The sequence below is a fragment of the Callospermophilus lateralis genome, chromosome 7, assembly GCF_048772815.1.
Source record: "Callospermophilus lateralis isolate mCalLat2 chromosome 7, mCalLat2.hap1, whole genome shotgun sequence".
NCBI lineage: Eukaryota > Metazoa > Chordata > Mammalia > Rodentia > Sciuridae > Callospermophilus > Callospermophilus lateralis.
The window spans coordinates 111111936-111126829 of record NC_135311.1 but is presented as its reverse complement, the minus strand read 5'-3'; the positions used below and the strand labels follow the sequence as shown (position 1 = coordinate 111126829).

Genomic DNA, 14894 nt, shown 5'->3' with positions numbered 1-14894 from the left:
ATGCGTGCGGCTGTGACCCCGCCCCCTGGCGCGGCGAGGTAAGTAGAAGCTCAACCAAGCGATTGTGGCGTACTGGTGCTGGGACGCCTGCCGGCTGCTGCGTCTGGCCTCTGCCCTGGCCTGAAGTGGGTCTGGATCCCTCGCAGTCCCAGGGTGCAGCTGGTCCTAGTTGACATGGAGCACGAGGCTGAGGAGCCAAGACGGTGGCAGACTGCGCACCAACCGGTCCTGGTGAGTCGGGTGCGGGGCCCAAGGGCTGGCCCAGGGGGTGTTGGTGGAGTGGTGGGGAAAAGAATGAAGGATGAAGTGGAGAGAAGCAGAAATCCGTGTGGGGTGGGGGTTTACAAACAAAAGAGGAGTGGCTACAGCCCGAAGGATGGGTTAGGAAAGGGAGGGATGGGTGATGGGGGACATTTATTCTATTAACATTCATCTGGTATTAGAACCTGTGCTGGGTTCTGCTGGTAGAAGGGTTCCAGGCAACTGGCCGCAGACTGGGAAGCAAAGATAAAAGTTAGCAAGTCAGCGTACAGGACAGGAAGGAAAAACTTATTTATTTATGCAAGATTATACCATCTCATTTTATTTTACTTTATTTTATTATTTATTTTTTATGTTACTGGGAATCAAACACAAGGCCTTGTGCATGCTAGGCAAACACTACCACTGAGCTACATCCCCAGCCCTCATTTTAATTTTTTTATGGTGCTGGGTTTGGAACCCAGGACCTCATTCGAGCTAGGTAAGCCCTCCACCACTGAGCGACATCTTTAGCCTAGGCCACTTTGTTAGTAATAATTAGCAGAATAGAAGTATGCAAATTGTGATGAAGAAGTACAAAGAAACTCTGGATCTAGGGTCAGAGGTGTTTGATCTCACTTAGGAGGTTGGAAGACAGGTCAGGATTTGGTCTGGTACTAAAGAATTGGATTCCACTTTAGAAGAAATGAAAGATGGGTGTTGAGATGGAGGCCCAGAGAGTGATGGGAAGAGTGGCCCTGGGGTGGGAGGCCTGGAGCCCAAAGCCATTCTGGGATGGAGTTGGTTATTCCAAAATTGGTAGGAGAGTTTAAACTTTATCTACCAATTAGATTTGCATTTCTGAGAGTGCCCTGGAGGAGGTGGGCTGAATCAGAGGATTCTGCAGCTGCAGATTCAACCATCCTAGGACTAAAAAAAAAAAAAAAAAATCAGAAAAATAATTGCATCTGTGCTGAACATGTACCGAAACCAAAGTATGAGATGGAACAGGGTTAATAGGGCATTTTGGGGGAAGGGAGTGGTGGGCAAGAATAATCATAAGTTCCAAATGGAATCAAGCTGTAGGAAGGCGGAAAGCCCAGGTGAGATCTTCCTTGAAGCTAGATTTAAGAATAATTGAAATGTAAGTAGAAATTGATCCATTAGCATGAGAATGCCCTGAGAGAACCGTGTAAGGGCAATCTGTGGGAGACTGGAGGAGGGGGCCAAACTGTAGAGAAAGAGAAAGGCCAGAAAAGTGTATCAGTGGGTTGGTGGCCAAGGGAAGGATACATTTCAAGAAGAGTATGGCACATAATCTCGGAAGCTCCAGGGAGGTCAAGCAAAGAGTCAGAGAAATGTTGATTAGATTTAGTGAAGACAGATCTGGAGAGATGGGAGCCAAGAAAAATTTGGGAGAATGATAGGGTGATGAAGCTATGTTTAGGCAACTCTAAAACTTGTGAAAGAATATTATTCTTGAGTAGGAGTAGGGAAAAGGCTGAGTACCCCCAGAAATACCTACCTAATAGATTTGCGGTACTGAGGTTTAAACCCAAAGCTTCATGTATGCTAGACACACCCAAAAATGTTATCTGGTGCTTACTGTGTGTTGACCTTATGTTTGCTAAGCATTTAGTGAGGATAAAGCAGATGGGCTCACCCTAGGTCTAGAGTTAAAAAAATTTTTTCCCTTCCTGGCCAAAACATGATCAAATCTGTCAAAATTAATTTCTTTATAGCATCTTATATTCAATCCTTATTCACAATTCTCTAAGTTTCCCTTTAAAGCAGGTATGTCCAAACCAGGATCTAATTTCAAGACAACATGCTACATCTGGTTTATGTCCCTTGAGCCTCTTTGAAACCAGAGTGTTTGTTTGTTTGTCTTTGGTACTAGGGATTGAACTGAAGGTCACTTAACCACTGAGTCACATCCCAAACCCTTTTTATTATTTTATTTTGAGATAGGATTTTGCTAAGTTGCTGAGGCTGACTATAAACTTCTAATCCTTTTAACTAGGGAGAAAAAAACAGATTGATCTCTACATTCAAACTTACCTTTTATCCACTGTCAGAAAACAATCTGTGTGATGTTACCCAAATATCCAGTTTCCTACCAGCCATTTACTTATTGGGTTTTTTTTGGGGGGGGGGCGGGGAGGGGAGAAACTAAGGATTTAACCCCTGGGGGTGCTTTACCACTGAGCCACAGCCCTTTTTATTTTTTATTTTGAGGCAAGGTCTCCCTTAGTTGCCCAGGGCCTCACTAAATTGTTGAGGTTGGCCTTGAACTTGCTCTGCTGTTTCAGCCTTTTGAGTCACTGGGATTATAGGCGTGTGCCACCAAGCCTGGTTTGCTTACTGATTTTAATACCAAATTTTAATTTTTTTCTCCATCAGAAATTTCATCAGGGAGTTGCAAAATAATGGAAGTCCCAGCATTCCTTCCAAATTCATTAGATTATATTTTTCTACTGTAAAGTAGGACTTAACTGGAATCATTTAGCAATTGTTATTTTCATTTGAGTCTGGATTGTTTGTTTTTTGTTTTGTTATTCAGTTTCCAGAGTTCTCCATATAGTATTTTAAAAAATTTTCCTAATTAGTTACACATGACAATAGAATGCATTTTGTCATATTGTACACAAATGGAGCACAGCTTCTCATTCCTCTGGCTGTACATGGTGCAGCGCCACTCCAATACTCCATATATAGACATATTTTGCAAGTATATTCTCTATTTTGTGGGTTTTCTTTTAATTCTGTTAGTAATGTTCTTTGCACAAAACAGTTTTTAAATTTAATTGTATGTGTGTGTGTTTGTTTCATCTTTTTAAAAAATTAATCTTTTTAGTTGAAGATGGACACAATACCTTTATTATATTTACTTATTTATTTTTTTTTGTCCCTCACATGTGCTAGGCAATCACTCTACCACTGAGTCACAAACTCCACCCATCAGTTTTTCTTTTTGATTCACAAAATTTTTTAATTCTCATGGAGCCACTTTGTCGGTTTTTATTCTGTTGCCTGTGTCTTTATCATATCTAAGAAATCACTGAGCAATCTGATGTCATGAAGCTAAACATTTTCTTCTAAGAGGTTTTTTTTAGTTGTAGTTGGACACAATACCTTTTTATTTATTATTATGTAGTGCTGAGGATCCAACCCAGCACCTGGAACTGAGCCACAGGGACAGCCCCTCCCAAGCCCTGGGGTAAGGGCGGGGTGGTGGTGGTCCTCCCAAGCCCACTCTTCTTCTAAGAGTTTTGTAGTTTTAATCTCTTGCCTTTAGGTCTTGCTCCATTTTGAGTTGTTGTATGTGTGTGTGTACATGTGGTTGGTTTTTTTTTTTTTTTTTTTTTTTTAGTGTTTGGTAAAATTCACCAGTAAAACCATCAAGTCAAGGGCTTTTCTTTGTCTTGGAGGCTTCTGATTAGTGACTTAATCTTGTTATTAGATTTTATGGGTTTTCAATTTATTTGATTTAGTCTTGATAGTTTTGTGTTTCTAGGAATTTGTATATTTCATCCTGATTATCCAGTTTGTCGGTGTAGCATTGTTCGTGGTACTCTATGATAACCCTTTTTATTGTGTAGGATTGATAATGCCTCCTTTATTCATATCTTGACTTGTAATTTAAATCTTCTGTTTTTCCTTAGTCTAGCTAAAGGTTTGGCAAGTTTGTTAATCTTTCCTAAGAACCAATTTATCTATTCACATTTACAGCTGTCCTTTCCCCCTCATCACTGCTTTGACTGTATTCTCTAAGTTTGGGTATGTTCTGTTTTTATCTTCATTGATGTTATGGTTTAGATTAGGTGTCCTCAAAAGCTCACGGGTGAGACAATGCAAGAACATTCAGAGATGAAATGATTGGGTTATGAAAGCCTTAAACTGAGTGAATTAATCCTCTGATGGGATTAGCTGTGTGATGGCTGAAGGTAGGTCCAGTGTAGCTGGAGCGGGTAGGCACCGGGCTTGTGCTTTGGAGGTATATATATTTTGTATCTGTCAAATGGAGACCTCTCTCTACCTTCTGATCATGTGAGCTGCTTCTCTCTGCCATAATGTTCTGTCTCACCTCCTGCCCCAAGAAATGGAGCTGGCTGCCTATGAACTGAGACCTCTGAAACTATGAGGCTCCAAATAAAACGTTCCTCCTCTAAAATTGTTCTTGTTAGGTCTTGTAGTTACAGAAGCAAAAAGCTGACTAAAACAATTGGACTCTTAAGTATTTTCCAATTTTCCTTGTGATTTCTTATTTGACACACTGGATTTTTTTTTTTTTTTGTACTGGGAATTCAACCCAGGGCCTCATACATGCTAGACATGCACTATACCACTGAGCTACATTCCGGCCCCTTTATTAAAGTTTTATTTTGAGATAGTTTATATTGCTTAGGCTGGTCTCCATTTTATAACCTTCCTGCTTCAGCCTCTGGGAGCTGGGATTACATGCACTACCTTTTGGTTCTGGAGATTGAATCCAGGGGTGCTTAATTACCAAACAACATCCACAGTCCTTTTTATTTTTGTTTTTATTTTTTTGACACACAGTCTCACTAAATTGCCCATGCTGGCCTCAAATTTGCAATTATCCAGCCTCAGCCTCCCCAGTTGCTGGAATTAATAGCTGTGTACCATCACAACCATCTTTGCCTCATATATTTTGATGGTCTATTATTAGGTACCTAAATGTTTACGATTGTTTTATCTTATTGAATTGGGCCCTTTACTAATATATGCCTTTTGTCTCTTGTAATTTTTTCTTTAATTTAAAGTTGGTTAGTATAGCCTCCTCCAGTTTATACTGTTTTGCTATTGCATGGAGTATCTTCTCTTTTGCTTTCAACCTATTTGTGTTTTTGGCCTTTCTATCTAAATTGAATTTTTTCTTTTTTGTGGTGCCAGGGATTGAACCTTGGGCCTCACACATGCTAACCAAGCACTCTACCACAGATCTTCATCCCCAGTCCTAAATTGAGTATCTTATAAACACAAATATATCATGTTTTTAAAAATCCTTTTGTCCAATTTGTCTTTTGAGAGTATAATCCATTTACATTTAATTGGAGAGTATAATCACATTTAAAATATTTACTGACAAGGAGAAATTTAATTCTTTGATTTTTATCCCTCATCTTCACCATTATGTCTTATTTATTTTTTTCTGTAGTGAAACTTATACGGTTTCCTCATTTTCTTTTGTATCTCTGTAACTATTTGTTGTTCTCATAAGGAGTACACTTGATATTCTAAAGTTATAACACTAATTTAAATTTATACCAGCTTATCTTCAATAGCTTAACATAGTTTTATAGCATTACATTTTTATACATTGTATGCTCAGAAATACAGGGTCATAATTTTTATGCATTAGGATCTTAAATTATGTAGAAAACAAAAAATGGAGCTAAAATCAAAGTTATAATAATCTTACTTTTTAAAATTGTCCGTGTATTTATGCTTCACAGAGATCTTTACAATAAATTTCTCTATATGGCTTCAAACTACTGTAGTTGTGAATCCTTTCATTTTTACTTGAAAGACTGTCATTAGCATTTCTTTCTTTTTTTTTTTTTTGGTACTAGGGATTGAGCTCAGGGGCATTCAGCCACTAAACCACATCCTTATCCCTATTTTGTATTTTATTTAAAGACAATCTCACCGAGTTACTTAGTACCTCACCATTTCTGAGGATGGCTTTGAACTTGTGATCCTCCTGCCTCAACCTCCAAAGCCGCTGGGATTATAGGCATGCTCCACAGCGCCTGGCTGCCATTCATTTCTTGCAGGGCAGGTCAAGTTGGAATGATCTGTCAGTTTTTGTTTCTCTGGGAATATCTTACTATCCATTTTTGGGGGGAGGGGGACTTGGGATTGAACTCAAGGACACTTGACCACTGAGCCACATCCCCAGCCCTAATTTGTATTTTATTTATTTAGAGACGGGGTCTCACTGAGTTAATTAGTGTTTTGCCTTTGCTGAGGCCGGCTTTGAACTCATGATCCTCCAGCCTCAGCCTCCTGAGTCACTGGGATTACAGATATGCACCACTGTGTGGGGCTTAATATCCATTTTTGAAAGAGGCAGATTTGCCAGATATAAAATTCTTGATTGGTAGTTTTTCCCTTTAGCACTTTTAATACATCCAACCCCTGCCTTTTGGTGTACATGATTTCTAATAAGGAATCTGGTGATGTTTTGAGACAGGACTCTCTAAGTCAGTAGATGGCCTCCAGCTTGTGATCCTTCTACCTCAGCCTCCACAGTCACTTGGATTAGGCATGTGCCATGGTGCCTGGACATAACTTCTCTTTGATGTCAGATCTGTTCATGCAGTCACCACTCAGGAATCCCTTTTCTATAGATAAATATTTGCAAATGGTGAAGTCAGGATCCATCTGAAGCCTACATTCTTGATGTCTTTGAGGATTTCTGCACTTATTCTGCTGATTTGAGATATTTTCACCTTCATACATATAATCTGGAATTTGAGTGTGTTTTCAGAGTTTTACTGAAGGTAGCTTAACATGGAACATCTTGTTTTCTTTTTGTTGCTTTGTATGAAATAAAAAACAAACATGCCAACAGGAAGAGTGGCACAGTTTACACCTAGGCTCCATCGTGCTCCTCCTGTCAACAAGACCTGCTTCGTAGCTCAAGCCAGAGAATAGTCTGGAAGCGGGATAATTCAGACCAAAAATGATGGAAGCTTGGATTAGAATGGGATCTTGGGATGGGAAGGAGGGACATGTGAAAGTGGAAGTTCATCTTTTCTCTCTCTCTCTCTCTCTCTCTCTCTCTCTCTCTCTCCTAGGATAACGAGAGAGCAATGTCCATCTTGGATATGTCTCTGTCTTCCAGAAGTGGCGGAGTACACACCTCTTGGAACCACGGCCCACTAGACACTCAACACTTTCCTCAGGGCACGGAGATCTTAGGGACCTTTTTGGTGTCTGCTGAGGCACCTGTGCAGAATATGGGTGAAGTGGTGCCCCAGTTAGATGTGTTACTACCTGAGTACTCTGTGAACTGTTGCCCCCAAGCGGCTCTTGTCCCTTCCCAGATGACTTACTGTCAGGGAGTCTCTCCCTCCCAGCCAGGGATGATGATGTGCGAGGAGCCCCAGATGATGATGCCTTTAGGAGAGCCCAGTATTCCAGGAATGGCCAGGACCTTCAGTGAGAATCTGCCAGTCCCAGATTCAAGTGGCATCTCCGTGTCCCATGCTAGTGCCCCAACAATGTCTTATTCTGATCCCCAATTACTACCTTCTCTTAGACCCTCTTTAACTCCTAAAATGTTATGGGCCCCAAACATGCCCTCCACTGAGACCCAGCCTGTGCTCCCCTCCATGGTTCAGATGTTGCCACCTAGAGATCCCTATGACCTTGGGATGCCCTCAGATAGGTCCCAGTCTTTGCCGACCTTAGACCCCCTTGATGCTCTTGTGGACAAGTTAGACTGCCAGGAAGACCTCTTCCTACCTGAGCCGCCCATCCAGGCTCCAAGGAGAGCAGAGAACTCCAGTGGCCAGAAAGCAGCACCCAGGAGGAAATCTCCCCTTTCAAGGCCTTATTGCTGTCAGTATAAGAACTGTGGAAAAGCCTATACCAAGCGCTCGCACCTTGTGAGTCACCAGCGCAAACACACAGGTGAATGAGGTATCCGATGGGGAGGAGATAGAGGAGTCTGGGCTTTTTTTGGTCTGTGCTGGAGCACAGATTTGTAATTTCTTAGGACTAACCCTTCATCTTTCAAGCCTGGACCCAAGCTACACTGACCCCACCAACTTGCCATCCAGAATGACTGCCAAGATGACTGGAGTGGCCCTGATCATTGTTGTCCCTCACTGGTTTCCTGGATCTTCCTTTTTGATTCCCTGATCTTAACTGCTCTTGTTCATAGTTATATCTCTTCCATCCCACCTTTTGACTCCCATCTACTAAATTTCATCTCTCCCTTGTCACTCCCCAGGTGTGAAGCCTTATAGATGCACCTGGGAAGGCTGCACGTGGTCTTTTTTTCGTTCTGATGAGCTTGGACGACATATGCGGATACACACCAGGTATCGACCATATGAATGTGATCAGTGTGGCCGACAGTTCATGAGATCTGACCATCTCCGGCAACACCAAAAGATTCATCAGCGCCTGCCAGGGCAGATCAGCAATGGACAGACAGATGGTCCTCTTGCTCCGGGTCTTTAGGTCTATCTCTTCCTCAGTTTTGTTTTTCTACCCAGTTGCTGCCTGCCTCCAACCAACTCATCTCTTGGTAGGAGCAGCTTAGACGAAGTTTAAGAGGCAACATCAAAGCCCAGATGAAGCTCTGGACTCCATCAGAGTTTCCTCAAATCCCTCAAAGCCTGTCTTGAATGGCCTCACCTTGCTGGGGACACCTACTGTTGAAGTTTTGCCAGACGGGAAGATGAGCACAATGGAGATTGAGAGCTTTATTTAAAAGCTCTTTATCAAGTCGCTCCCTGGCCTGAAACCTTTTAGTGACTCTCCTTTGCTGATACATAAAATCCATGGTTTGGTCTTCCACAGTTTCCAGAGCCAGACTATGTTCAAATCTTGAACTTTCCACTCACTAGCCATGTGACCTTAGGAAAAATCTGTGATCACTATACCTTATTTCCCCTTCTGGAAAATGGGAAAGACGTACTGGCCTGTATTGGACATGTCATATGTATGGCATCAGATTCTTTGCTTCTTCTTTTTTTTTTTTTTTTTGGTGGTTTGTTTTATTTTGTTTTTGGTACCAGGGCTTGAACCCAGGGTCATTTAAACTGAGAGCTACATTCCCAGACCTTTTTATTCATTTTTAAAAATCTTGAAACAGGGTCTCACTGAGTTGCTTAGGGCCTTGCTAAATTGCTGAGGCTGCCATTGAACTCTCAAGCCGCTGGGATTACAGGCATGTGCCACCACACCCAGCTGCATCGGATTCTCTTTGTCGCTCACCATCCACATGCTTAGAGTTTGTCTCTTCCAAGCTCGTGGAGTGTCCCACCATAGGGCATGGGGTCTGGCATCCCATGTAGCCACAGCAACCTTGAAGTGTAGGGCAATTCCTGCTCTAAGGGGAAGATTTGACTAATGGGAAATGGGAGGTAGGAGAAAGCCATGCGGATGAATTCTGCCTTCTCTCCCTTCCATGAATTGCTATAGGCATTATTCCCCATACAGCCAAGCCTCTGGGGAGATTCCCAAGTAGGCAGGGCATATGCATGCTGGGCCTCTTCAAGGCTTGTCATGAAGCAGTGTCCAGCTTGGAAGCAATCACTGCATTACCTACCGTTCACCCCTGCCTTGCTTCCATTTTCTCACCACTAATGCCTTGGGTTTGTACCTCCAAAATAAAACATCAGTATTTACTTCTTGGTTTAGGCTCTGTTTTCTAGGTGAGTTGGGTGGAAGAAGAGGAGGACATTAGCCTGGGGTAGAGAAGGACAAACCCCAGGCATGTTCACTTCTCCCCCCACTTGGTACCTGGATCACCAAGTATTAAGTAGGGGCTTATCCTGTCCGGCTTTCCTGGAGTTGAGGGAAATGATTATCCTGGAAACAGTCCAGTAGTTTAGAACCTTATTTGTGGACTCAGCAAGCCATTTTACTAACCAGTAAACTAATAGTATTTCTTACTATCAAGTGGCAGAGCTGGGACCCCAGCCAGAGGTGAATCTCTTCCCTAAGATGGTGCCTTCCATAGGTGTTGGCCTGATTATAGCCAGCCACTGCCAAGTGATGGTGCAGATATAGTTCCTGACCTTCTTGATCTAGGGGGCACCTAGGTAACTGTGGCCATGAGGAAGAGAAGCGCCCCCTAGCCCTCAGTCCTTGCAGCCAGCGATTGGGTGCTAACATTACTTATCCCTGTTACCCTTGGTCACCTGGCTGAGGTAGTGCTTGTCAGGTTTCTTTACTGTAAAATTACTCAGTTTCCTCACATTATACCCTTTATAAGTCTGCCTTTTGTTAAATATGCACGTTCTGAATTTGGGTAAAGAGCATCTAGAGGCCCACCCCAGGTATGCTAGCGCCAAAAGTGGCTCAGTCAAAGGCAGCCATACAGGATAGGGTCGGTAGAGGGGTGGGAGGGCAGGGGGCCAGCACAGCCAAGTCTGCAGGACTTCTGTGTACCAGAATGCTTGAACCTACAGAGGTCCTGATTCTCTCCTTGACAGCACTAAACACTTTCAGAAGTTTCGTCCATGATCTTTCTGTTCCACTACGGAGACAGCATGCCTCTGTACCTCTGAACCCTTAGAGCTCAGCACAGAGCATGACCAAGGGTTTGCCTCTAGTTAATGGGCCGCAAGGCTAACCTCCTTGAAAGCTTTGGGTCTGAATTATGAACCTGAGAAGTCTTCCCTGATACATCCTTTAGTTGTGTGCACGTTCCTCACCCATGGGTCTGGTGCTCTCTGTATTAGGAGCAACTGCCAGAATATCTCTTCCAGGGATATTCTTCCCTCTTTATTCATCAGCTTGGTTTATTGACACAAGGGTGTTCTAATATTACACTCTTACTTGGGTTCAAGGGTTACCTCCCTCCAGAAAGCCTTTCTGACTACCCCTTTGCTTAAACACAACTTTGGGGAGAGCCAGATTGCTTATAGGGATGCAGGAGGGAAGGCCTGGTTGGTGACCCATCACTTGCTGAGGAATGGATGTGGGAAGAAACCAGAGTGGACAGTGGTGCCCCAAATGAGCTCCTGCCCCTGTAGAGGTCATGACCTAGTAGAGGAGGGGTGTTATTAGAATGTCTTATGTTATGAGAAGAAGAATGGATGAGCTTATTTTCTATTGTGGTGTCTATCGTACATGAAAAAATATTTCATATGTATGCAATTTAAAGAATTGTGAGTATTTAGCCTTTGGGAAAAAGGGTAAATACTTGAGAAAAAGAGTTGACTAGTACATTTGAGATCTGTGTTAATCCTTCATCCCTGCTATTATTTTTAATCATATATCCATACATAACTATATGTATATATGCTATATATATTCCTGAACAATAAAGTGATTGGTTTTGTAAGATTTTTACTTTGTTTATTCTCTCTATTGAATTTCTTTAATCTGACGGTTTATAGTCAGTAAAATTTAGAAAAAAATTCCCTTTTTTTTTTTTTTTTTTTTGGTCATGCTGGGGATGAACCCAGAATGCCGTGTGCTGGGTAAGCACTCTACCACTGAGGGACACTCCTGGCCCTTTTGTTTGTTTGCTGTTTTTTTTTTTTGAGAATGAGTCTCACTATTTTGCTCAAGATGGTCTCATTGAACTTGTGGGCTCAAGTGATCCTTTCATCTCAGCCTCCAGAGTAGCTGGGGCTATAGGTATGCTCCACCAAGCCTTCCTCACCTTTTGATACAATCCACCCAAAGGGTAGACTGCTCCATATTGTCCTATAGGTCACTGATGTTCATTCTATGTTCAATCTTTTCTCTCTTTTTTTTTTCCTGCTGCGTTTTAGAGATCCTCAATTTCATTAGTCTTTCCTTCTGCAGTGTCTAATTGCTGCTAGTTTGAACCAGTATGTTTTCCACTTCAGATGTTAAATTTTTCATCTCTAGACATTCCATTTGGATATTTCTAAAAATATCTTCTAGTTTTCTCCTAATTCTCATGTTTCCCCTTTACCTTCTTGAATGTAGAAAGATATATACTCTATTTTAATGTCCTCAGATGCTAGCTCCATTACATTTGACATTCTGGGGTTCCTATTGATTAATTTTTTATTGGTAATTGTTCTTATTTTCCTATTACTTTGCATAGCTAATTTTTTTACTAGATACCAGAAATTGTGAATTTACATTGTTGGTTGCCATATTTAATTCTAATTCTTTAAATTGTCTTATTTTGCTTTTTATTTTCTGGCATGAATTTTCTTTTTTGGATCTAGTTGAATCCCTTTCAAGCTTTTAAGTTTTTTAAAAGATAGCCCCAGGGACTGGGGTTGTGGCTCAGCAGTATAGCATTTGCCAAGCATGTGTGAGACTCTGGGTTCGATCCTCAGCACCACATAAAAATATATAAAATAAAGGTATTGTGTCCAACTACAACTAAAAAAAAAAAAATATTGAAAAAAAAAAAGGCCCAGAGCTACCTTTTTCTTTTCTACTACTGCCCTACTACTAAGGCAATATCCCAAGTATTATGCCCAATGTTCTGTATATTATGTCTTTGCCTTTGGCAAGTGGAAACAAAACTATCCCAGTCCTGAATTGTTCTGCCTTGTTCTTTCTAGTGGTAGTTTTCCTAGTCTTTCTTTCCTAGTCCCTCTTCTTTTCTTCTTTTGGTATTGGGGATTGAACCTGAAGATGAATCAGAGAGCCCCACCACTCTTACCTGGACCTCTTGGCTTTCAAAAATAAATGATGACTGCCAGGTGCATTGGTGCACACCTGTAAAACCAGCAACTCTGGAGGCTGAGGCAGGAAAATCACAAGTTTGAGGTCAGCCTCAGCAATTTAGCAAGGCCCTAGGTGACTTAATGAGACCCTGTCTCAAAAAAAAAAAAAAAAAAAAAAAAGGTCATGTGAAGTTCTGAGGGGGCTGAAGGATAGGGACTGAGTAGAGCTACCAATGGATTGGAGGTGCTGATGAAGTCAGAGCACTGGTATATTAAGAACAAATGAGGGGCTGGAGCTGTGGCTCAGTGGCAAGAATGCTTACCTAGCACATGTGAGACACTAGATTCCATCCTTAGCACCACATTCAAAAATAAGCAAATAAAGGCATTCTGTCCATCTATAATTATGAAAGTTTTTTTAAAAAAATTAAGAAAAAAGAACATATGAGTGAGACTGGCGAGATGAGGAATGGTGAGTGGGTGCTTTTGTAAGTAGAATAGTTTTAAATGATGATAAAATTCAGGATATGTCCATAGAATTAGTTGGCTGTGCTGCCCTGGAGGTGAAGGTTTTAAGAAATGTGGAGGAGCTCGGTATCATTTGGTTCATTCCTGGATGGTACCCAGAACCATGGCTAGAAGTTGGATAGAGAAATTACATGAGGCAGGTGGACAAATTCTTATGGGAATGAGTTCAGGTGAACAGGGAAGTGAGTAGAGAATGGTGACCAGGAGCAGAAGGGTGGAATATCTAATGTAATGGGATTTTGGTGAGGAGGAGGAGGATAATATATAAGCAATGTCATGGTGAGAGATCCGAAACAGGAGGGGTGGAGAGAAAGAGAGGTCCTCCCAAGGCAGCCATGTGGCAGTGTGGCATGGAGGGTAGAGGAGGGACCCCCTTAGAAGAAGTAGAGGATACAGGGGAGTTCCCAAATTAATGGAGCAAGAGTTCCAGAGAATACAGGAGGGTAGTTAAGGAGAAAGCTTGGGATAAGAACAGGAAATAAGAACTCAAAAGGGAAATGTCTTTGCAAAGATGTTTGGGACATTGAGCCTCCACAGAGTTCAATCTCTCATTTTGTTTATTCTCATTCATTTATCAAAAATGTGCTGGAAGTCTATTGTTGCCTAAGGGTTTCAGTGCTGGGGAGACAATGGGCAAGTGGTCAGCTGGATCTCAGCTCCTCTCAGAGCTCTGGGTGAAATGTGGGAAAAGCCGAGCCAGAGACAGATGATTACAACTGCATGTGGGAAACCATCATAGTCGCCTCGAGTGTGGAATGGATGGAAGATGATGGTGGTCTGCACAGTCAAGTGGGTTGTGAGGAGTGATGCCTGGGACAAGGCATTTGAGTTAACTCCTCACTTCTCTATTCCCTGGTCCCCTCCCAACCTCCAATCAACTTCTAGCCATGATCCCTGGTAGCAGGCTTGCTGGTGACCCCCAAGGGATTGGGTGATGATGATGATGATCCTGTTTTTGTCAAGACATGCTGGAGGCTGCTAGGCTTGGACTGTGGGGCTGCAGCAATGCCCTCCCTGCACAACTTCCCTGGTGCTGCCTGTGGAAGGAGGATGCTCCCTGCCTCCACCTAGGCCCATGTAGAAATTCAGCTAGCCTTCACATTGGAGAGACAGAGTTATTTCTGTTTGGTTTTATTAGGCTACTTGGGATTGAACCCAGAGGTACTTTACCACTGAGTCACATCTCCAGCCCTTTTTTAAAAAAAAAATATTTATTTTTTAGTTGTAATTGGACACAATACCTTTATTTCACTTATTTATTTTTATGTGGTACTGAGGATTGAACCCAGGGTGTCGCACATGTGAGGCCAGCACTCTACCGTTGAGCCACAACCCCAGCCTCATTCCAGCCCTTTTTATTTTTTTTTATTTATACAGATTCTCTCTAAGTTGCTTAGGATCTTGCTAAATTGCTGAGCCTGGCTTTGAACTTGCAATCCTCCAGCATCAGCCTCCCGAACCACTGGGATTACAGGCATGTGCCATTATAACTGGTGAAAGAGAGTTCTTAGAGGGAATATTAGGTTTTGCGAAAATAGGGAGGGGAGATGCCTTTAGAACAGAGCCCTAAGTGGATGTAGAATGTGTGTTGTGTGTGTGTGTGTGTGTGTGTGTGTGTGTGTGTGTGTGTTGGGGAGGGATAAGAGGGATACTGTGTAAAATTGGCTCTTAGAAAATACTGGCACAGGGCTGGGAATATAGCTCAGTTGGTAGAGTGCCTCCCTCTCATGCACAAGACCCTACTACTGCAAAAAA

At 42.2% G+C, this 14894-nt stretch overlaps 1 protein-coding gene across 1 annotated transcript; it reads left to right on the top strand.

Moving 5' to 3' along the window:
* Positions 1 to 8460, top strand: Klf17 (KLF transcription factor 17). Its single transcript, XM_076862607.1, has 4 exons — positions 1 to 38; positions 147 to 231; positions 7068 to 7905; positions 8228 to 8460. Exons 1-4 carry the CDS (start codon positions 1 to 3, stop codon positions 8458 to 8460), a joined length of 1194 nt encoding a protein of 397 aa, XP_076718722.1.
* Positions 8461 to 14894: the final 6434 nt, after the last annotated feature.